General features: G+C 37.0%; 1 protein-coding gene across 7 annotated transcripts in view; it reads left to right on the top strand.

The window, feature by feature from the left end:
* The window catches only part of TBC1D8B (TBC1 domain family member 8B), an 86,023-nt gene that overhangs the window by 29,637 nt on the left and 32,056 nt on the right, over window positions 1-24,330 (top strand). For all 7 annotated transcript variants that reach the window (XR_016391300.1, XM_022566412.2, XM_089904231.1 and 4 more), the window contains 3 exons: window positions 19,004-19,153; window positions 19,683-19,833; window positions 20,315-20,529. Coding sequence is in view for 6 of the 7 variants with exons in the window: in XM_022566412.2 (XP_022422120.1) it covers window positions 19,004-19,153; window positions 19,683-19,833; window positions 20,315-20,529 (516 nt within the window). In the remaining variant the exon portion in view is untranslated. The remainder of the gene's footprint in view (window positions 1-19,003; window positions 19,154-19,682; window positions 19,834-20,314; window positions 20,530-24,330) is intronic.

Below are 24,330 nucleotides of genomic sequence, written 5' to 3'. Positions count from 1 at the left end.
TGACATAAAAACACGACAAAAGAAAAAATATGCAAATTGGCTGCATGAAAATTAAAAATGTTTGTTGTACAAATGATACCATTAAGAAAGTGAAGAGACAATACACAGAATGAGAGAAAATATTTGCAAATTATATATCTGATAAGGGACATCTATCCAGAATATATAAAAAACTTACAACTCAAAAATAAAAGGCAAAGTTATCTAATTTTTTTTAACAGTCAAAGGATTTGAATATACAGTTCTCTAAAGAAGATAAAGAAATGGCCAGTAAGCACATAAAGATCTTCAACGTAAATAGTCATTAGGGAACTGCAAATCAAAGCCACAATTAGAGACCCTTTCACACCCACTAGGGTGGCTCTAATAATAAAGACAGACAATAACAAATGTTGAGGAGGATGTGAAGAAATTGAAATCCTTCATACATTGTTGATTGATTCTTTGTTTTAATAATTTCTCTTTGTTGATATTCTCTATTTGATGGGACATAGTTGTCATACTTTCCTGTTTTAAATCATTTTAATTAATAGAGCAGTTTTAGGTTTACAGAAAAATTGAACAGAAAGTACAGAGTTCCTATATACACCCGCCCGCCCTCTACTATGCCCAGTTTTCCCTATTATTAACATCTTGCATTGGTATGGTACATTTGTTATAACTGATGAACCAGTATTGATACATTATTAACTAAAGTGCATAGTTTACATTAGGATCCACTCTTGGTGGTGTACAATTCTATGGCTTTTGCCAAATACATAATATATGTACCATTATAGTATCATACAGAATAATTTCCCTGCCCTAAATATCCCTTGTGCTCTACCTGTTTATCCCTCTCCCCAACGCTTGGTAACCACTGATCATTTTACTGTTTCTATACTCTTGCCTTTTCCAAAATGTTATATAGTTGGAATCATACCATATGTATCCTTTTCAGACTGACTCCTTAGCAATATGCATTTAAGGTTCCTCCATATTTTTTGTGGTTTGATACCTCATTTATTTTTTTTTGAATTTTTAAAAATTCAACAAATATTAAACTTCAACTATGTGTGTAAGGAACTGCTGGGTTCTTTTTTTTCCCCCAGATTTATTGAGATAATTGACATATAACATTGTGTAAGTTTAAGATGTACGATGTGATGATTTGATACACATATATTAAAATGATTACCACAGTAAGGTTAGTTAACATATCCCCCACCTCATGTAATTACAATTTTGTTGTTGTTGTAGTGAAAACATTTAAATTCTACTCTCATAGTAACTTTCAAATATACAATATTGTTAACTGTAGTCACCATGCTGTACATTAGATTCCTAGAATTTATTTTTCATATAAACTGGAAGTTTGTACACATTGACCAACATCTCATTTCCCCTACTCCTAGCCAAACCACCGTTCTACTCTGCTTCTATAAAGCTGGCTATTTTATATTCCACATATAAGTGAGATCATACAGTATTTGTCTTTCTCTGTCTGATTTATTTCACTTAGTGTAGTGCCCTCAGTGTCCATCCATGTTGTTGCACCTTGCAGAACTTCCTTTTTATGGCTAAATAATAATCCTTTGTGTGTGTGTGTGTGTATATATATATATACATATATATACATATACACACACATATATACACACACCACATTTTCTTTATCCATTCATCTGTCAACAGTTAGATTTGTCTTAGATTTTGGGAACAATGCTGCAATGAACATAGGGGTGCAGATATCTCTTCAAGATAGTGACTTCATTTCCTTTGAATATATACCCAGAAGTGGGATTACCAAATCATGTGGTAGTTCTAATTTTAATCTTTTGAGGACCTCCATACATGTTTTCCATAGCGCTGTACCAATTTACATCACCACCAACAGTGCGCTTTGGCTCCCTATTTTCCACATTCTTGCCAACACTTAACTCTTGTCTTTTGATAATAGCCATTCTAACAGGTGTGTAATTATACCTCATTGTGGTTTTGATTTGCATTTCCTGATGATTAGTGATGTTCAGCACCTTTTCATGTATTTGTTGGCCATTTGTATATCTTTGTAAAAAATATCTATTTAGGTCCCTTGTCCATTTCTTAATCAGGTTTTTTGTTCTGTTTTGTTTTTTGCTGTTGAGTTGTGTAAAGTCCCTTATATGTTGTAGATGTTAATCCCTTATCTGATTTATGGTTTGCAAATACTTTCTTCTGTTTTATATGTTGCCTTTTCATTTTGTTGATTATTTCTTTCTCTTTTCAGAAGCTTTTTAACCTTATGTAGTCCTACTTATTGATATTTGCTTATGCTTTTGGTGTCCTATCTTAAAAATTGTTGCTAAGACCAATATGAAGGAACTTTTTACCCTATATTTTCTTCTAGGAATTTTATAGTTTGGGGTTTTATGATTAAGTCCTTAATTCATTTTGAGTTAATTTTTGTGTATGGTGTAAACTAGCAGTCCAATTTCATTCTTTTGCATGTGGATAATCAGTTTTCCCAACACCATTTATTGAAGAGACTGTTCTTTCCACATTGAGTAGTCTTGGTTCCCTTTTCAGATATTAGTTGACTATATGTGGATTTATTTCGGGCTCTCACCTCTGTTCTGTTAGCCTGTGTGTCTGTTTTTATGCCAGTACCATGCTGTTTTGATTACTGTAACTTTGCAATATAGTTGGAAATCAGGAAATGTGATGCCTTCAACTTTGTTCTTTTTCAGGATTTCATTGTCTATTCAGGGTCTCTTGTGGTTACATGTGAAGTTTAGGATTTCTTTCCATTTCAATGAAAAGTGCCATTTGAATTTTGATAGAGATTGACTTGAGTCTGTGGATGGCTTTGGGTAGCATGGACTTTTTTTTTTAACATCTTTATTGGAGTATAATGGCTTTACAGTGTTGTGTTAATTTCTGCTGTATAACAAAGTGAATCAGCTATATGCATATGTATATCCCCATATCCCCTCCCTCTTGCGTCTCCCTCCCACCTACCTTGTCCCACCCCTCTAGGTGGTTGCAAAGCACTGAGCTGATCTCCCTGTGCCATGCAGCTGCTTCCCACTAGCTGTTTTAAATTTGGTAGTGTATATATGTCAATGCTACTCTCTTACTTTGTCCCAGCTTACCCTTCCCCCTACCATGTCCTCAAGTCCATTCTCTATGTCTGTGTCTTTATTGCTATCCTGCCCCTAGGTTCATGAGAACATTTTTTTTTTTTTAGATCCCATATATATGTGATAACATACGGTATTTGTTTTTCTCTTTCTGATTTACTTGACTCTGTATGACAGACTCTAGGTCTATCCACCTCACTACAAATAACTCAATTTCATTTCTGTTTATGGCTGAGTAATATTCCCTTGTATATATGTACCACATCTTCTTTATCCATTCATTTGTCGATGGACACTTAGGTTGCTTCCATGTCCTGGCTATAGTAAATAGTGCTGCAGTGAACATTGTGGCACATGACTTTTTGAATGATGGTTTTCTCAGGGTATATGCCCAGTAGTGGGATTGCTGGGTCATATGGTAGTTCTATTTTAGTCTTTTAAGGAACCTCCATACTGTTCTCCATAGTGGCCGTACCAGTTTACATTCCCACCAACAGTGTAAGAGGGTTCCCTTTTCTCTACACCCTCTCCAGCATTTATTATTTGTAGATATTTTTTTTGATGATGGCCACTCTGACTGGTGTGAGGTGATACCTCATTGTAGTTTTGATTTGCATTTCTCTAACGATTAGTGATGTTGAGCATCTTTTCATGTGTTTGTTGGCAATCTATATATCTTCTTTGGAGAAATGTCTATTTAGGTCTTCTGCCCATTTTTGGATTGGGTTGTTTGTTTTTTTGATATTGACCTACATGAGCTGCTTGTATATTTTGGAGATTAATCCTTTGTCAGTTGTTTTGCTTGCAAACAGTTTCTCCCATTCTGAGCGTTGTCTTTTCATCTTGTTTATGGTTTCCTTTGCTGTGCAAAAGCTTTTAAGTTTCATTAGGTCCCATTTGTTTATCTTTGTTTTTATTTACATTTTTCTAGGAGGTGGGTCAAAAAGGATCTTGCTGTGATTTAGGTCACAGAATGTTCTGCCTATGTTTTCCTCTAAGAGTTTGATAGTGTCTGGCCTTACATTTAGGTCTTTAATCCATTTTGAGTTTATGTTTGTGTATGGTGTTAGGGAGTGTTCTAATTTCATTCTTTTACATTTAGCTGTCTGGTTTTCCCAGCACCACTTATTGAAGAGGCTGTCTTTTCTCCATTGTATACTCTAGCCTCCTTTATCAAAGATAAGGTGACCTTATGTGTGTGGGTTTATCTCTGGGCTTTCTGTCCTGTTCCATTGACCTATATTTCTGTTTTTGTGCCAGTACCATACTGTCTTGATTACTGTAGTTTTGTAGTATCTGCAGTCTGGGAGCCTGATTCCTCCAGCTCCGTTTTTCTATCTCAAGATTGTTTTTGGCTATTTGGAGTCTTTTGTGTTTCCATACAAATTGTGCAATTTTTTGGTCTAGTTCTGTGAAAGATGCCATTGATAGTTTGATAGGGATTGCATTGAATCTGTAGATTGCTTTGGGTAGTATAGTCATTTTCACAATCTTGATTCTTCCAGTCCAAGAACATAGTATATCTCTCCATCTGTTTGTATCATCTTTAATTTCTTTCATCAGTGTCTTATAGTTTTCTGCATACAGGTCTTTTGTTTCCATAGGTAGGTTTATTCCTAGGTATCTTATTCTTTTTGTTGCAGTGGTAAATGGGAGTATTTCCTTCATTTCTCTTTCAGATTTTTCATCATTAGTGTATAGGATGCAAGAGATTTCTGTGCATTACTTTTATATCATGCTACTCTACCAAATTCATTGATTAGCTCTAGTAGTTTCCTGGTAGCATCTTTAGGATTCTCTATGTATAGTATCATGTCATCTGCAAACAGTGACAGTTTTACTTCTTCTTTTCCAATTTGTATTCCTTTTATTTCTTTTTCTCCTCTGATTGCTGTGGCTAAAACTTCCAAAACTATGTTGAATAATAGTGGTGAGAGTGGGCACGCTTGTCTTGTTCCTGATCTTAGAGGAAATGGTTTCAGTTTTTCACCATTGAGAACGATGTTGGCTGTGGGTTTGTCATATATGTCCTTTATTATGTTGAGGTAGGTTCCCTCAATGCCTACTCTTTCGAGTGTTTTTTTTAATCATAAATGGGTGTTGAATTTTGTCAAAAGCGCTTTTTCTGCACCTACTGAGATTGTCACTTTTTTGTTTGTTTTTTTTTTGCGGTACACGGGCCTCTCACTGTTGTGGCCTCTCCCGTTGCGGAGCACAGGCTCCCAATGCACAGGCTCAGCGGCCATGGTTCACGGGCCCAGCCACTCCGCGGCATGTGGGATCCTCCCGGACCGGGGTACGAGCCTGTGTCCCCTGCATCGGCAGGTGGACTCTCAACCACTGCGCCAGCAGGGAAGCCCTGTCATATGGTTTTTATACTTTAGTTTGTTAATATGATCTGTCACATTGATTGATTTGCATATACTGAAGAATCCTTGCATTCCTGGGATAAACCCCACTTGATCATGATGTATGATCCTTTTAATGTGCTGTTGGATTCTGTTTGCTAGTATTTTGTTGAGCATTTTTGCATCTATGTTCATCAGAAATATTGGCCTGTCGTTTTCCTTTTTTGTGACATCTTTGTCTGGTTTTGGTATCAGGGTGATGGTGGCCTCATAGAATGAGTTTGGGAGTGTTCCTCCCTCTGCTGTATTTTGGAAGAGTTGGAGAAGGATAGGTGTTAGCTCTTCTGCAAATGTTTGATAGAATTCGTCTGTGAATCCATCTGGTCCTGGGATTTTGATTGTTGGAAGATTTTTAATCACAGTTTCAATTTCAGTGCTTGTGATTGGTCTGTTTATATTTTCTATTTCTTCCTGGTTCAGTCTTGGAACGTTGTGCTTTTCTAAGAATTTATCCATTTCTTCCAGGTTGTCCATTTTATTGGCATAGAGTTGCTTGTTGTAATCTCTCATGATTCTTTGTATATCTGCAGTGTCAATTGTTACTTCTCCTTTTTCATTTCTAATTCTGTTGATTTGAGTCTTCTACCTTTTTTTCTTGAGGAGTCTGGCTAATGGTTTATCAAATTTGTTTATCTTCTCAAAGAACCAGCTTTTAGTTTTATTGATGTTTGCTATTGTTTCTTTCATTTCTTTTTCATTTATTTCTGATCTGCTCTTTATGATTTCTTACCTTCTGCTAACTTTGGGGTTCTTTTATTCTTCTTTCTCTAATTGCTTTAGGTGTATGGTTAGGTTGTTTATTTGAGATGTTTCTTCTTTCTTGAGGTAGGATTGTATTGCTATAAACTTCCGTCTTAGAACTGCTTTTGCTGCATCCCATAGGTTTTGGGTCGTGCTGTTTTCATTGTCATTTGTTTCTAGGTATTTTTTGATTTCCTCTTTGATTTCTTCAGTTATCTCTTGGTTATTTACTAGCATTTTGTTTAGCCTCCATACGTTTGTATTTTTTACAGTTTTTTTCCTGTAATTGATACCTAGTCTCATAGCATTGTGGTCAGAAAATATACTTGATCTGATTTCAATTTTCTTAAATTTACCAAGACTTGATTTGTGACCCAAGATACGATCTATCCTGGAGAATGTTCCATGGACACTTGAGAAGAAAGTGTACTCTGTTGTTTTTGGATAGAATGTCCTATAAATACCAATTAAGTCCATCTTGTTTAATATATCATTTAAAGCTGGTGTTTCCTTATTTATTTTCATTTTGGATGCTCTGTCCATTGGTGAAAGTGGGGTGTTGAAGTCCCCTACTGTTACTGTGTTACTGTCAATTTCCCCTTTTATGGCTGTTAGCATTTGCCTTATGTATTGAGGTGCTCCTACGTTGGGTGCGTAAATATTTACAATTGTTCTGTCTTCTTCTTGGATTGATCCCTTGCTCATTATGTGGTGTCCTTCTTTGTCTCTTGTAATAGTCTTTATTTTAAAGTCTACTTTGTCTGATATGAGAATTGCTACTCCAGCTTTCTTTTGATTTTTATTTGCATGGAATATCTTTTTCCATCCCCTCACTTTCAGTCTGTATGTGTCCCTAGGTCTGAAGTGGGTCTCTTGTAGACAGCATATGTATGGGTCTTGTTTTTGTATCCATTCAGGCAGTCTGTGTCTTTTGGTTGGAGCATTTAATCCATTTACATTTAAGGTAATTATCGATATGTTTGTTCCTGTTTCCATTTTCTTAATTGTTTTGGGTTTGTTATTGTAGATCTTTTCTTTCTCTTGTGTTTCTTGCCTAGAGAAGTTCCTTTCATATTTGTTGTAAAGCTGCTTTGGTGGTGCTGAATTCTCCTAGCTTTTGCTTATCTGTAAAGGTTTTAATTTCTCCATCAAATCTGAATGAGAGTAATCTTGGTTGTAGGTTTTTCCCTTACATCACTTTATTTATTTATTTATTTGATCTCCCTTGCTCTATACACCGTAATTTATTAAACTGAATCCATGACCTTTCCAAACATTTCTTATTTTATCGCATTCCAGATTTTTGTCATTTCTTACTCTTCTTTTAAAATTTTTGAATTTTATTTTATTTATTTTTTCATACAGCAGGTCCTTATTAGTCATCAATTTTGTACACATCGGTGTATACATGTCAATCCCAATCTCACAATTCATCACACCACCACCACCACCACCACCACCACCCTGTCACTTTACCCCCTTGGTGTCCATACGTTACTTCTCTACATCTGTGTCTCAATTTCTGCCCTGCAAACCAGTTCATCTGTACCATTTTTCTAGGTTCCACATATATGCGTTAATGTACGATATTTGTTTTTCTCTTTCTGACTTACTTCACTCTGTATGACAGTCTCTAGATCCATCCACGTCTCTACAAATGACCCAGTTTTGTTCCTTTTTATGGCTGAGTAATATTCCATTGTATATATGTACCACATCTTCTTTATCCATTCATCTGTCAATGGGCATTTAGGTTGCTTTCATGACCTGGCTATTGTAAATAGTGCTGCAATGAATATTGGGTTGCATGTGTCTTTCTAAATTATGGTTTTCTCTGGGTATATGCCCAGTAGTGGGATTGCTGGATCATATGGTAATTCTATTTTTAGTTTTTTAAGGAAACTCCATACTGTTCTCCATAGTGGCTGTATCAATTTACATTCCCATCAACAGTGCAAGAATGTTCCCATTTCTCCATACCCTCTCCCACATTTGTTGTTCGTAGATTTTCTTTTTTCTTTTTTTTTTACATCTTTATTGGAGTATAATTGCTTTACAATGGTGTGTTAGTTTCTGCTTTATAACAAAGTGAATCAGTTATACATATATATATGTTCCCATATCTCTTCCCTCTTGCGTCTCCCTCCCTCCCACCCTCCCTATCCCACCCGTCTAGGTGGTCACAGAGCACCGAGCTGATCTCTGTGTGCTATGCAGCTGCTTCCCACTAGCTATCTATTTTACATTTGGCAGTGTATATATGTCCATGCCACTCTCTCACTTTGTCACAGCTTACCGTTCCCCCTCCCCATATCCTCAAGTCCATGCTCTAGTAGGTCTGTGTCTTTATTCCCGTCTTACCCCTAGGTTCTTCATGACCTTTTTAAATTTTTTTTCCTTAGATTCCATATATATGTTTTAGCATACAGTATTTGTTTTTCTCTTTCTGACTTACTTCATGCTGTATGACAGACTCTAGGTACATCCACCTCACTACAAATAATTCAATTTCGTTTCTTTTTATGGCTGAGTAATGTTGCATTGTATATATGTGCCACATCTTCTTTATCCATTCATCTGTTGATGGACACTTAGGTTGCTTCCATATCCTGGCTATTGTAAATAGGGCTGCAATGAACATTTTGGTACATGACTCTTTTTGAATTATGGTTTTCTCAGGGTATATGACCAGTAGTCGGATTGCTGGGTCGTATGGTCGTTCTATTTGTAGTTTTTTAAGGAACCTCCATACTGTTTTCCATAGTGACTGTATCAATTTACATTCCTACCAACAGTGCAAGAGTGTTCCCTTTTCTCCACACCCTCTCCAGCATTTATTGTTTCTAGATTTTTTGATGATGGCCATTCTTACCGATGTGAGATGATATCTCATTGTAGTTTTGATTTGCATTTCTCTAATGATTTATGACGTTGAGCATTCTTTCATGTGTTTGTTGCCAATCTGTATATCATCTTTGGAGAAATGTCTATTTAGATCTTCTGCCCATTTTTGGATTGGGTTGTTTGTTTTTTTGATATTCAGCTGCATGAGCTGCTTGTACATTTTGGAGATTAATCCTTTCTCAGTTGCCTCATTTGCAAATATTTTCTCCCATTCTGAGGGTTGTCTTTTCACCTTGTTTATGGTTTCCTTTGCTGTTCCAAAGCTTTGAAGTTTCATTAGGTCCCATTTGTTTATTTTTGTTTTTATTTACATTTCTCTAGGAGGTGGGTCAAAAAGGATCTTGTTGTGATTTATGTCATAGAGTGTTCTGCCTATGTTTTCCTCTAAGAGTTTAATAGTGTCTGGCCTTACATTTAGGTCTTTAATCCATTCTGAGTTTATTTTTGTGTATGGTGTTAGGGAGTGTTCTAATTTCATACCTCTACATGTACCTGTCCAGTTTTCCCAGCACCACTTATTGAAGAGGTTGTCTTTTCTCCACTGTATGTTCCTTTTTTTTGCATCTTTATTAGAGTATAATTGCTTTGCAATGGTGTGTTAGTTTCTGCTTTATAACAAAGTGAATCAGTTATACATATACATTTGTTCCCATACCTCTTCCCTCTTGCGTCTCCCTCCCTCCCACCCTCCCTATCCCACCCCTCCAGGCAGTCACAAAGCACCAAGCTGATCTCCCTGTGCTATGCGCCTGCTTCCCACTAGCTATCTACCTTACGATTGATAGTGTATATATGTCCATGCCTCTCGTTTTGTCACAGTTTACCCTTCTCCCTCCCCATATCCTCAAGTCCATTCTCTAGTAGGTCTGTGTCTTTATTCCTGTCTTACCCATAGGTTCTTCATGACATTTTTTTTCTTAAATTCCATATATATGTGTTAGCATACGGTATTTGTCTTTCTCTTTCTGACTTACTTCAGTCTGTATGACAGACTCTAGGTCTATCCACCTCATTACAGATAGCTCAATTTCGTTTCCTTTTATGGCTGAGTAATATTCCATTGTATATATGTGCCACATCTTCTTTATCCATTCATCCGATGATGGACACTTAGGTTGTTTCCATCTCCGGGCTATTGTACATACAGCTGCAATGAACATTTTGGTACATGACTCTTTTTGAATTATGGTTTTCTCAGGGTATATGCCCAGTAGTGGGATTGCTGTGTCATATGGTAGTTCTATTTGTAGTTTTTTAAGGAACCTCCATACTGTTCTCCATAGTGGCTGTACCAATTCACATTCCCACCAGCAGTGCAAGAGTGTTCCCTTTTCTCCACACCCTCTCCAGCATTTATTGTTTCTAGATTTTTTGATGATGGCCATTCTGACTGTTGTGAGATGATGTGAGATGATATTTCATTGTAGTTTTGATTTGCATTTCTCTAATGATTAATGATGTTGAGCATTCTTTCATGTGTTTGTTGGCATTCTGTATATCTTCTTTGGAGAAATGTCTATTTAGGTCTTCTGCCCATTTTGGGATTGGGTTTTTTGTTTTTTTAATATTGAGCTGCATGGGCTGTTTATATATTTTGGAGATTAATCGTTTGTCCATTGATTCATTTGCAAATATTTTCTCCCATTCTGAAGGTTGTCTTTTCATCTTGTTTATAGTTTCCTTTGCTGTGCAAAAGCTTTGAAGTTTCATTAGGTCCCATTTGTTTATTTTTTCATTTATTTATATTACTCTAGGAGGTGGATCAAAAAAATCTTGCTGTGATTTTTGTCAAACAGTGTTCTTCCTATATTTTCCTCTAAGAGTTTTATAGTGTCCGGCCTTTCATTTAGGTGTCTAATCCAGTTTGAGTTTATTTTTGTGTTTGGTGTTAGTGAGTGTTCTAATTTCATTCTTTTACATGTAGCTGTCCAGTTTTCCCAGTACCACTTATTGAAGAGACTATCTTTTCTCCATTGTATATCCTTGCCTCCTTTGTCATAGATTAGTTGACCATAGGTGCGTGCGTTTATCTCTGGGCTTTCTATCTTGTTCCATTGATCTATGTTTCTGTTTTTGTGCCAGTACCATATTGTCTTGATTACTGTTGCTTTGTAGTTTAGTGTGAAGTCAGGGAGTCTGATTCCTCCAGCTCCGTTTTTTTCCCTCAAGACTGCTTTGGCTATTCGGGGTCTTTTGTGTCTCCATACAAATTTTAAGAATTTTTTTCTATTTCCATAAAAAATGCCATTGGTAATTTGATAAGGATTGCATTGAATGTGTAGATTGCTTTGGGTAGTATAGTCATTTTCATAATATTGATTCTTCCAATCCAAGAACATGGTATATCTCTCCATCTGTAGCTATCATCTTTAATTTCTTTCATCAGTGTCTTATAGTTTTCTGTGTACAAGTCTTTTGTCTCCCTAGGTAGGTTTATTCCTAGGTATTTTATTCTTTTTGTTGCAGTGGCAAATGGGAGTGTTTCCTTAATTACTCTTTCACGTTTTTCATCATTGGTGTATAGGAATGCAAGAGATTTCTGTGCACTAATTTTGTATCCTGCTACTTTACCAAATTCATTGATTAGCTCTAGTAGTTTTCTGGTGGCATATTTAGGATTCTCTGTGTATAGTATCATGTCATCTGCAAACAGTGACAGTTTTGCTTCTTGTTTTCTTATTTGTATTCCTTTTCTTTTTCTGCTCCGATTGCTGTGGCTAGGATTCCAAAACTATGTTGAATAATAGTGGTGAGAGTGGACATCCTTGTCTTGTTCCTGATCTTAGAGGAAATGCTTTCAGTTTTTCACCATTGAGAATGATGTTTGCTGTGGATTTGTCTTATATGTCCTTTATTATGTTGAGGTAGTTTCCCTCTATGCCCACTTTCTGGAGAGTTTTTATCATAAATGGGTGTTGAATTTTTTCAAAAGCTTTTTATGCATCTATTTAGATGATCATATGGTTTTTCTTCTTCCATTTGGTAATTGGTGTATCACATTGATTGACTTGCGTATATTGAAGAATCCTTGCATCCCTGGGATAAATCCCACTTGATCATGGTGTATGACCCTTTCAGTGTGTTGTTGGATTCTGTTTGCTAGTATTTTATTGAGGATTTTTCCATCTATATTAACCAGTGACATTGGTCTGTAATTTTCTGTTTTTGTAGTATCTTTGTCTGGTTTTGGTAGCAGTGATGGTGGCCTCATAGAATGAATTTGGGAGTGTTCCTTCCTCTGCAGTTTTTTGGAAGAGTTTGAGAAGGATGGGTGTTAGCTCTTCTCTAAATGTTTGATAGAATTCACCTGTGAAGCCACCTGGTCCTGGACTTTTGTTTTTGGAAGATTTTTAATCACAGTTTCAATTTCATCACTTGTGATTGGTCTATTCATGTTTTCTATTTCTTCCTGATTCAGTCTTAGAGGGTTATACCTTTCTACGAATTTGTCCATTTCTTCCAGGTTGTCCATTTTATTGACATAGTGTTGCTCGTAGTAGTCTCTCAGGATGCTTTGTATTTCTGCGGTGTCTATTGTAACTTCTCCTTTTTCTTTTCTAATTTTATTGATTTCAGTCCTCTCTCTGTTTTTCTTGATGAGTCTGGCTAATGGTTTATCAATTTTGTTTATCTTCTCAAAGAACCAGCTCTTAGTATTATTGATCTTTGCTATAGTGTTCTTTGTTTCTATTTCATTTATTTCTGCACTGATCTTTATGATATCTTTCCTTTTGCTAACTTTGGTTTTTGTTTGTTCTTCTTTCTCTAGTTCCTTTCGGTGTAAGGTTAGATTGTTTATTTGAGATTTTTCTTGTTTCTTGAGGTAGGCTTGTATAGCTGTATACTTCCCTCTTAGAATTGCTTTTGCTGCATCCCATAGGTTTTGGATCATCATTTTTTCTCTTTCATTTGCCTCTAGGTGTTTTTTGATTTCCTCTTTGATTTCTTCAGTGATCTCTTGGTTATTTAGTTCTGTATTGTTTAGCCTCCATGTGTTTGTGTTTTTTACGCTTTTTTCCCTGTAATTCATTTCTAATCTCATAGTGTTATGGTCAGAAAAGATGCTTGATATGATTTCAGTTTTCTTAACTTTACTGTTGCTTGACGTGTGACCCAAGATGTGATCTATCCTGGAGAACGTTCCATGCGCACTTGAGAAGAAAGTGTAATCTGCTGTTTCTGGATGGAATGTCCTATAAACATCAATTAAATCTATCTGGTGTATTTTGTCATTTAAAGCTTCTGTTTCCTTATTTATTTTCATTTTGGATGATCTGTCCGTTGGTGTAAGTGAGGTGTTAAAGTCCCCTGCTATGAATGTATTACTGTCGATTTCCCCTTTTATGGCTGTTAGTATTTTCCTTATGTATTGAGGTGCTCCTATGTTGGGTGCATATATATTTACAATTGTTATATCTTCTTCTTGGATAGATCCGTTTATCATTTTGTAGTGTCCTTCCTTGTCTGTTGTAACATTCTTTATTTTAAAGTCTATTTTATCTGATATGAGTATTGCTACTCCAGCTTTCTTCTGATTTCTATTTGCATGGAATATCTTTTTGCATCCCCTCATTTTCAGCCTGTATGTGTCCCTAGGTCTGAAGTGGGTCTCTTGTAGACAGCATATATATGGGTCTTGTTTTTGTATCTATTCAGCAAGGCTGTGTCTTTTGGTTGGAGCATTTAATCCATTCACATTTAAGGTAATTATCGATATGTATGTTCCTATGACCATTTTCTTAATTGTTGTGGGTTTGTTTTTGTAGGTCCTTTTCTTCTGTTGTGTTTCCCACTTAGAGAAGTTCCTTTAGGATTTGTTGTAGAGCTGGCTTGGTGGTGCTGAATTCTCTTAGCTTTTGCTTGTCTGTAAACCTTTGGATTTCTCCGTCGAATCTGAATGAGATCCTTGCCAGGGAGAGTAATCTTGGTTGTAGTTTCTTCCCTTTCATCACTTTAAGTATATCATGCCACTCCCTGCTGGCTGGTAGAGTTTCTGCTGAGAAATCAGCTGTTAACCTTATGGGAGTTCTCCTGTATGTCATTTGTCATTTTTCCCTTGTTGCTTTCAGTAACTTTTCGTTGTGTTTAATTTTTGTCAATTCGATTACTGTGTGTCTCAGCGTGTTTCTCCTTGTGTTTATCTTGCCTGGGACTCTGCACTTCCTGGAATTGGGTGGCTATTTCCTTCCCCATGTTAGGGAAGTTTTCGATTATAATCTCTTCAGATATTTTCTCTGGTCCTTTCTCTCTCTCTTATCCTTCTGCGACCCCTATAATGCAAATGTTGTTGCGTTTAATGTTGTCCCAGAGGTCTCTTACGCTGTCTTCATTTCTTTTCATTCTTTTTTCTTTATTCTGTTCCGCAGCAGTGAATTCCACCATTCTGTCTTCCAGGTCACTTTTCCGTTTTTCTGCCTCAGTTATTCTGCTATTGATTCCTTCTAGTGTAGGTTTTTTAAAAAATTTTATTTATTTATTTATTTTTGGCTGTGTTGGGTCTTCGTTTCTGTGCGTGGGCTTTCTCTAGTTGTGGCGAGCAGGGGCCACTCTTCATCGCGGTGTGCAGGCCACTCACTGTCACAGCCTCTCTTGTTGCGGAGCAGAAACTCCAGACGCGCAGGCTCAGTAGTTGTGCCTCATGGGCCTGGTTGCTCCGTGGCATGTGGGATCTTCTGTTCTTCTTCTGCGACCTCTATAAGTCGAATGTTGGTGACTTAAATGTTGTCCCAGAGGTCTCTGAGACTGTCCTCAATTCTTTTCATTCTTTTTTCTTTTTTCTGCTCCCTGGCAGTTATTTCCACCATTTTATCTTCCAGCTTACTTATCCGTTCTTCTGCCTCCGTTATTCTGTTATTGGTTCCTTGTAGAGTATTTTCAGTTTCAGTAATTGTATTGTTTATCACTGTTTGTTTGCTCTTTAGTTCTTCTAGATCCTTGTTAAATGTTTCTTGTATTTTCTCCATTCTGTTTCTGAGATTTTGGATCATCTTTACTGTCATTACTCTGAATTCTTTTTCAGGTAGGTTGCCTATTTCATGTTCATTTATTTGGTCTTGTAGGTTTTTACCTTGCTCCTTCATCTGTAACAAATTTTTTTGTCATTTCTTTTTTTTTTTTTAAATGGGTGATGCTCTATTCCTGTCTTACTGGTTGTTTGGCCTGAGATGTCCAGCACTGGAGTTTGCAGGCAGTTAGATAGAGCTGGGTCTTGGTGCTGAGATGAGGACCTCTGGGAGGCCTCACTCTGATTGATATTCCCCGGGGTGTGAGGTTCTCTGTTAGTCCAGCGGTTTGGACTCAGAGCTCCCACCACAGGAACTCGGCCCCGACCTCTGGCCTGGGAACCAAGATCCCACAGCCTGTTCGCTGGGGGTTCCTCCTGTTCCCTTAGGTGTCTATAGTCCGTCACCAGTGCCTGGTAGGTTCCCTAGTTGTGAGGAGCCGCAAATTCCGCGTACTCCTAGCACGCCATCTTGACTCCACCCTTCAGCGTGGACATTTTAACAATATTAATCCGTTTTTTAAATAAATTTATTTATTTTCCTATTTTTTGGCTGTGTTGGGTCTTAATTGCTGCACGTGGGCTTTCTCTAGTTGCAGGGAGCAGGGGCTACTCTTCATTGTGGTGCGTGGGCTTCTCATTGTGGTGGCCTCTCTTGTTTCAGAGCACAGGCTCTAGGCAGGCGGGCTTCAGTAGTTGTGGCACACGGGTCTAGTTGCTCCATGGCAGTGGGATCTTCCTGGACCAGGGCTCGAACTTGTGTCCCCTGCATTGGCAGGCATATTCTTAACCACTGCGCCACCAGGGAAGTCCCACAATATTAATTCTTTTGATGCATGAACACAAGTTATCTTTCCATTTATTTGTGTCTTCATCAGTTTCTTTCATCAGTGTTTTATCAGTTTTGATGTATAGATTTTCACTTTCTTGGTTAATTTATTTCTAGGTATTTTATCGTTTTTGATGTTAATGTAAATGAGATTGTTTTCTTTATTTTTTTTCAGATAGTTCATTGTTAGTGTATAGAAACACAACTGATTTTGTATCCTGAAAGTTTACTGAGTTTGTTGATTAGTTCTAACAGTTTTTTGATGGAGTCTTAAGGATTTTCTCTATACAAGATCATGTCATCAGCAAACAGTTTTACTTTATTTCTGATTTAGATGCCTTTTATTTGTTTTTCTTGTTAATTTCCCTGGCCAGGACTTATGGTACTTTGTTGAAAAGTAGTGGTGAGAGTGGGCACCCTTATCTTGTTCCTGATCTTAGAGAGAAAGCTTTCACCTTTTTACCATGGAGTATGATGTTAGCTTTGGGCTTGTCATATATGGCCTTTATTATATTGAGGTATGTTTCTTCTATACCCACTTTATTGATAGTTTTTATTATGAAAGGATGTTGAATATTTGTCAAATAATTTTTCTGCATCTATTGAGATGATCATATGATTTTTACGTTTCATTCTATTAATGTGGTGTATCTTATTTTGTTGATTTGTGTATTTTGAACCATCCTTGCCTCCCAGGGATAAATCCCAGTTGATCATGGTGTATGATCCTTTTAATGTGCTGTTGAATTCAGTTTGCTAGTATTTTGTTGAGAATTTTTGCATCTGTATGCATCAGGGATTTTGGCCTCTAGTTTTCTTTTCTTGTAGTGTTCCCATCTGGATTTGGTTTCAGGAGACTGCTGGCCTTGTAAAATGAGTTTGGGTGTCTTCCCTCCTATTTAATATTTTGCAAGAGTTTGAGGATTAACGTTAATTCTTCTTTACATGTTTGGTAGATTTTACCCATGACACCATCTGGTCCAGGGTTTTTTGTTGTTGTTTTTGAGAGGTTTTGTATTAGATTCAGTTTCCTTACATATTATTGGTTATGTTCAGATTTCCTATTTTTTATGATTAAGTCTTGGTAATTGTATGTCTCTAGGAATTTGTCCGTTTCTTCTGTGTCATCCCATTTGTTGGCATATAATTGGTGAAAGTAATGTCTTATGATCCTTTTAATTTCTGTGTCATCAGGCATAAAGTCTCTTTCATTTCTAATTTTATGTTTGAATCCTCTCTCTTTTTTTCATGGTAAATCCAGCTAAAGGTTTGTCAATTTTGTTTATCTTTTCAAAAAAAACAGCTCTTAGTTTTGTTGATAGTTTATTTCTTTTTATTGTTGAAAAATATTCCATTCTCTGGATATACCAGGGTTTATCCATTCACCTATTGAAGGACACCTTAGTTGCTTCCAGTTTTTGGTAGTTTTGAATAAAGCTGCTATAAACATTCATGTGCAGGTTTTTATGTGGGCATAAGTTTTCAACTCATATGGTACATACCTAGGAACACAGTTGCTGAATTATACGGTAAGACTATGTTTAGCTTTATAAGAAACTGTCATACCATCTCTTAAAGTACTGTATTGCTTTGTATTCCCGCCAGCAATGAATAAGAGTTCTTCTTGTTCCACATCCCCAGTAGCACTTGGTGTTATCAGTGTTCTGGATTTTAGCCATTTTAATAGATGTGAAATGGTATCTCATTGTTTAAATTTGCAATTGCCTAATGACATATGATGTTGAGCATCTTTTCGTATTATTGTCTTTATATCTTCTTTGGTGAGGTCTCTGCTTAGGTATTTTGCCCACTTTTAAATTTGGTCCTTTATTTTTTTAAACAGTTTCCTTTAGTTCTTTGAATGTATATATATAATAGCTGCTTTCCATTCCTAGTTTAAAAAAATCTAAGAAGTAAGCCCCTTCTGGGACATTTTTTTTGTTGGTTGCCTTTTATTTTTAGTTCTTGTTTGTATTTTTAAGCATGGCTTCCTCAGATCACCCCCTGAGTCAGTCTAAATCAGTGGTCAGTCGATGATGGGCCAGAAGATTTCCTTAAATGCCTTGAACCAGTAAGTTCTCCACCTTTTGCCAAGAGGATCTTTGTATGAAGGTATACTTCATATTTTAGGAAGTTTATAAATCAGCCTTAGTTTTCATTTCTTATTTCCAGAGTTGAATGACTGGGGCTTTCTCCTGTCCCATTTCTTTGCTGGGTAGGTTCACAGTCTTGTATACTCATGCATACTTTCAGATCCCCAAGAATATGTTGGAACCTTTCAAAGTTCCCCTATGGCCATCTAATTTTCAAGGTCTTCCTTTTAAATTTTTAGCCAGGCTCTTGTTTGCCCCAAATTGAAATCACAGCCTTAGGCAGCTGTGATATTATCAGAAGATTGCTATGGTTTTCTTGGAATGCCCGGGGGAAAGGACTTTTTACATAGAGCTGAGCTCTGAGTCAAATCAAATGATAACAACACCCTAGGAATGGAGATTTTCCAGGTAGCTGCTAGTTTGGTGAAAATATTGACTGTGTTCTGGGGATGGGGCTTTTAATACAGTTCCAAAAGATCCATTGGTGTGATAATGCTGACTTTCATGGCTACCATACCTCTGAGCTTGGAAGGGAGGGAGGATGGGAATAACCTCAAGTTAAAACTTCACAGACTGGTGTTCTTACTGAGGTTCATTAGTTTTTTTTTGAATCATACTTTTCAGTTCATTCTGTGCCTTTGGTTAATTTCCAATGTTCTGACCTGTTTTTTTTTAATGTTTTTCCTGTATTTTATTGCCCAAGTAGGGGAATTCACTCACTAAGGTCGTGAGCTTGATGTTCTGGACATTAGTTTGTTGACATCTCTAATTTTGGTGGAAAAACAATGTTCTTCTGAGACATTGCTTTAATATTTATTATGTATATAAATTGTGGTTTGTAAATGACAGATAAAACATTAGCACTTTTTCTTTTTGCGGAAACTTTTAGGCACACATTTGGGACAATTATATTCTTTCTTTTTCAGGTTCCTATTAGTTCTGAGTCTGTAGACCCATCTGATGATATTGAGGTACAATCTTTGATATGTCAGAGAGAATGCAGCAAAACTGTGAACACTGAAGCCTTAATGACAGTATTTCACCCTCAGAATTTGGAGACTCTTAATTCCAAAATGGTAGGAAAACAAAATATTTAAATCTATAGATTGAAACAGTTGATCAAAAATAAAAATCTTAGATCAGACTGAAAACTCTTCTTTTTGGGCTTGAAGAGGTCTTCTAGCAGGTACTACTGTGTGACATGTTTGGTTCCATTACAAAATAGGACTGTTATCAAGAATTAAGATGAAAGTTGAACCTTGGGCTTTATTTGCATAGATTTCTAACAGTCAATCCTAATTGGGGTGATTGGTGAGAATGGTGGTTCAAAGCTTTACCTCCTAGGTGTCATGGTTTTACCATTTTAATATGAGAAGAACTAAAATAGTAAATTAAACCTGTTATGCTCACATGGATTTTAAAGATTTTTGTGATGACAGTGGTGCAGGGTTTAGCCCATCTGTGAATACTGATTTTGACTTTCTGTGTTTTTGTTTTCCATAGGTATTGTTTCATGGTGAAGAGAGTTATTGAGTTATTTGAAACTTAATTTCAAATTAAGTTAATTTCTCACCATGTTTAGTTGCTTTGATTTTTTTGTTATAGTTGAAAGAAAAGATGAAGGAACAGTCCTGGAACATCCTGTTTACAGAATGTGGGCGTGGTGTTAGCATGTTTCGGACCAAAAAGACTCAAGATCTTGTTGTAAGAGGGATTCCAGAGACCTTAAGAGGAGAGCTCTGGATGCTTTTTTCAGGTATTACATTTATTCACTTTATTCATTTAACAGACATTATCTATGCCCCTTCTAGGAGTTATGTACTAAGCTAAATAAAAATAATTACAAAGATGGCTAGGACTAAGTCTTATCATGAGTTCAGACTAGTCACAGAGAGTACGGTAGTTATGTGTACTTACCTATATATCCATACATCCATTGTCTGAGCAGATTAGTTTATTAGGCAATAGCTAACTGCAAGAGACAGGGTGGGAATCTCTAGTATCAGAAGGAAGTTAAAGGGAAAAGACAGTTCATGAAAATGTTATTCTTTTGGATAAGATTCCTGTCCTAATGTTATAGATTCTAGTGGGAAGCTTTTCCTTTTATTTGTTTGTACTCAGATAACACTTGAGCATAAAGCTTAATTTAAAAGTAATCCAGTTCTTCATGTATATAGGCAAGTAGTAGCTTTGTTATGTTCCTCTTCTTTTGTATGTTAATGTGATCATCTGTACAGGTGCTGTTAATGACATGGCTGCTAATCCTGGCTATTATGCTGAAGTGGTTGAGCAGTCTTTAGGGACCTGCAACTTGGCTACTGAAGAAATTGAACGTGATTTGCGTCGCTCCCTGCCTGAGCATCCAGCCTTTCAGAGTGACACTGGCATATCTGCTCTGAGGCGGGTACTCACTGCTTATGCATTCAGGAATCCCAAAATTGGATACTGCCAGGTATGATTTCATTATGAGCTCAACTGTTATCATGTTCCAAATGATAAAATCACATCAAATCCAACTCTACTAATAAGGACAGAGATTGGGCTGAGATTGATAGTGGATATTATTAATGCAAGAATGATAGTGGGAATACTTAGAATTGATATTCCATTAATTCATTTTTCTTTTAATTTAACAAATATTTACTGAATTCCTGCTCTGTAAAAGATACTGTGCTAGGTGCTTAAGACTATATAAAGCTGAATCAGATAGTAATCCTGCCCTTAAAAATATATGGACTGGTAGGTATTAAAACATATTCAAGGACTTCCCTGGTGGTGTAGTAGTTGCGAATCTACCTGCTAGTGCAGGGGACACTGGTTCAATCCCTGGTCTGGGAAGATCCCACATGCCATGGAGCAGCTAAGCCTGTGTGCCACAACTACTGAGCCTGCACTCTAGAGCCCACACGCCGCAACTGCTGAGCCCACACACCACAACTACTGAAGCCCACGCACCTAGAGCCCATACTCCGCAACAAGAGAAGCCACTGCAATGAGAAGCCTGCACACCTCAAGAGTAGCCTCCGCTTGCTGCAACTAGAGCAAGCCCGTGTGCAGCAACAAAGACCCAATGCAGCCAAAAATAAATTTAAAATTTAAAAACAAAAACGCATATTCATTGGCAAAAGAAAAACAAATGAGACAATTTATTAGAGAAATATTAAGTCTCACCAGGATTTATAATAGGGATAAGTTGGAGGAACAGAGAAGGCTGCATGGAAGAAGTGGCATTTTTAGGTCTTGAAATTGGTGAATTTTAGATATATGGAGATGGAATGAAATACCATTTGTAGGTGAAGGGATCAGTGTAACCAAACACAGAGGTAAATGTGGAATATATGTAGGACCATGTTCTGTTTAGTAGAATTGTAGAGTGAATGAAGTGAGGTAATTGAGGGAAAAAATCAAAAAGGTAGATTGGGATAGGTCAGGAGTTTGAATGTTACTTTGTAGACAGTGGGGGAATCACTGAAAAAAATCCTGTAGGACACTAAAGGGTATGCCAGACTGCTAACACAAATAATCTCAAACACAATAAAAGTTTACTTAAAGGAATAAACAGAGGAGAGCAAATATTCAAGTCAGTAGGTAGCTCTCCTCCATGTGATTATTCAGGGATTTAAGCTGACAACAGGCTCTGTCATCTTCAAAACATGGCTTCCAAGGTGCTCTTTCATTGCCATTACTACTCACAGGAAGAGGGGAGAGAGCATGGAGAAACAATCATGAGAAATTTTATTGGCCAGGCCTGGAAGTTGCATACATCACTTCACCCACATTTTATTGGAGGATCTTGGTCTCATGGCCACACCTATTCATAAAGAAGTCTGCAAAATGTAGCGTGGTTGAGCACATGTACATCCAGATACTATGGAAGAAGGGGAGATTGGGTTATGGTGGATAGCTAGCACTCTCAGCCACACATTCATTTATGATGGGGTTGAGTACCCATAATGATTACATATCAGTCCTACCTATCCATTGAAACTTATCAATAGAGAGGTATTTTTGAAAAGCAATTTAAGTGAGTGGATCATCTGAATGACCAGTATTTAGCATGTTTTAGGATCTCTGAAAGGTAATAAAGAAGCATAATGCTTCTTTTCTCAAAGAGCTTACACTCAGCCTATAATGTTATCTATATGTGGTAGTTTAAAGGCAGCTTCAAAGTAGGCAACACTTGATTTTTGACTTCTAAAAAATGAAAGCAAAATTAGAAACATGGAGGGCCAGAGGAAAGTTATTCAGAGTTAGGTAACACTATAAGCAATACCATTCAGGTGAAAATAAGCCTACCATGGAGATCAGACTGGCTAGGTTCGTGCTGGAATCAAGAAGTAAATAAGTTTGTGTGAGGCAAGATCATGGTGAATCTTTCAAGCTTGGGAGAAGTTTGAATTTAATATGATAAGCAGGTTTTGTTGCTTTTGACCAAAAACTCAGGTGAGCCATACTGACTCATGGCTGGCTGACTGGCTTTGTTTATCTTTTCTTCTTCCATCCTTCCCTCCCTTCCTTCCATCTATCTGATCTATCTTCTTCCTTCTTTTCTTCCTTCCTTTGCTTTTTTCATTCCTTTTTCCTTTCATCTATCTAGAGATAGAATTCATGTACCAGAAACTTCACCCATTAGTGTTTTTTAGTATATTCACAAAGCCGTGCAACCATCATCACAGTCTTAACCTCCATAACACTTTCATCACCCCAGAAGGAAGCCCCACATCCATTAGTAGTTACTCCCCATTTCTCCCTACTCCCAACCCTAGGCAATCACTAATCTACTTTTCTGTTTCTATGGATTTGCCTATTATGGATATTTTATCTAAATGGAGTGATACAATATGTGGTCTTTTGTGTCTGCCTGATTTCATTTAGCATATTGTTTTCAAGGTCCACCCATGTTGTAGCATGTATTAGTACAATACTTCATTCCTTGCTATGGCTGAATAATAGTCCATGGTATGGATATACAACATTTTGTTCAACAGTTGGTAGGCATTTTGGGTTGTTTCCACATTTTTGCTATTGTGAATAATGTTGCCATGGATATTCGTGTACAATTTTTTGTGTGGATGTGTTTTTTCATTCTTTTGGGTATTTAGCTAGAAGTGGAATTGCTGAGTTATGTGGTAACTTTATGTAACTTTAACATTTTGGGGCAATGCCAAACTATTTTAAAAAGTGACCGTACCATTTTACATTCCCACCAGCAATGTGTGTGATGGTTCCAATTTCTCCACATCCTCGGTGACACTTGTTATTATCTCTCTTTTTGAATATAGCCATCCTAGTGAATGTGAAGTGGTATCTCGTTGTGGTTTTGATTTGCATTTCCCTAACATGCTTATTGGCCATTTGTATATCTTCTTAGGAGAAATGTCTATTCAAATCCTTTGCCCAATTTAAAAATTGGATTATTTATCTTGTTACTGTTGAGTTGTAATGGTTCTTTATATATTTTGGATACTAATCCTTTATCAGATATAGTATTTGCAAAATTTTTCTCCTGTTCTGTGGATTGTTTTTCTATTTTCTTTTTTTTTTGTGGTACACGGGCCTCTCACTGCTGTGGCCTCTCCCGTTGCGGAGCACAGGCTCCGGACGCGCAGGCTCAGTGGCCATGGTTCACGGGCCTAGCCGCTCTGCGGCATGTGGGATCTTCCCAGACCGGGGCACGAACCCATGTCCCCTGCATCGGCAGGCAGACTGTCAACCACTGCGCCACCAGGGAAGCCCAGTTTTTTCACTCTCTTGATGGTGTTCTTTGAAGCACTAAAGTTTTAATATTTGTTTTTGTATGCTTTTCGTTTGTTGTGTGTGCTTTTGATGTCATATCTAAGAAGCCAGTGCCTAATCCAAGGTCAAGAAGATTTAGTCCTATGTTTTCTTCTAAGGGTTTTATAGTTTTAATGCTTAAATTTAGGTTTCTTGACCATTTTGTCTTAGTTTTTGTGTGTGGTGTATGGAAAAGGTTCAGCTTCATTCTTTTACTTGTGGATAGCCAGTTGTCCCAGTGCCATTTGTTGAAAAAAAAGCAGTCTTTGACTCATTGAATTGTCTTGGCACCCTTGCTGAAAATCACTTGACTATAAATGTTAGGGTTTATTTCTTTTTCTTTTCTTTTTTTTTAGAAGATGTTGGGGGTAGGAGTTAATTAATTAATTAATTAATTTTTGCTGTGTTGGTCTTCGTTTCTGTGCGAGGGCTTTCTCTAGTTGCGGCGAGTGGGGGCCACTCTTCATTGCGGTGTGCG

This window comes from Delphinapterus leucas, chromosome X (assembly GCF_059928025.1).
Source record: "Delphinapterus leucas isolate spDelLeu-1000000601 "Yukka" chromosome X, BTC_Dleu_Yukka2, whole genome shotgun sequence".
NCBI classification, from domain to species: Eukaryota; Metazoa; Chordata; class Mammalia; order Artiodactyla; family Monodontidae; genus Delphinapterus; species Delphinapterus leucas.
This window is presented reverse-complemented; position numbering and strand designations above follow the sequence as displayed.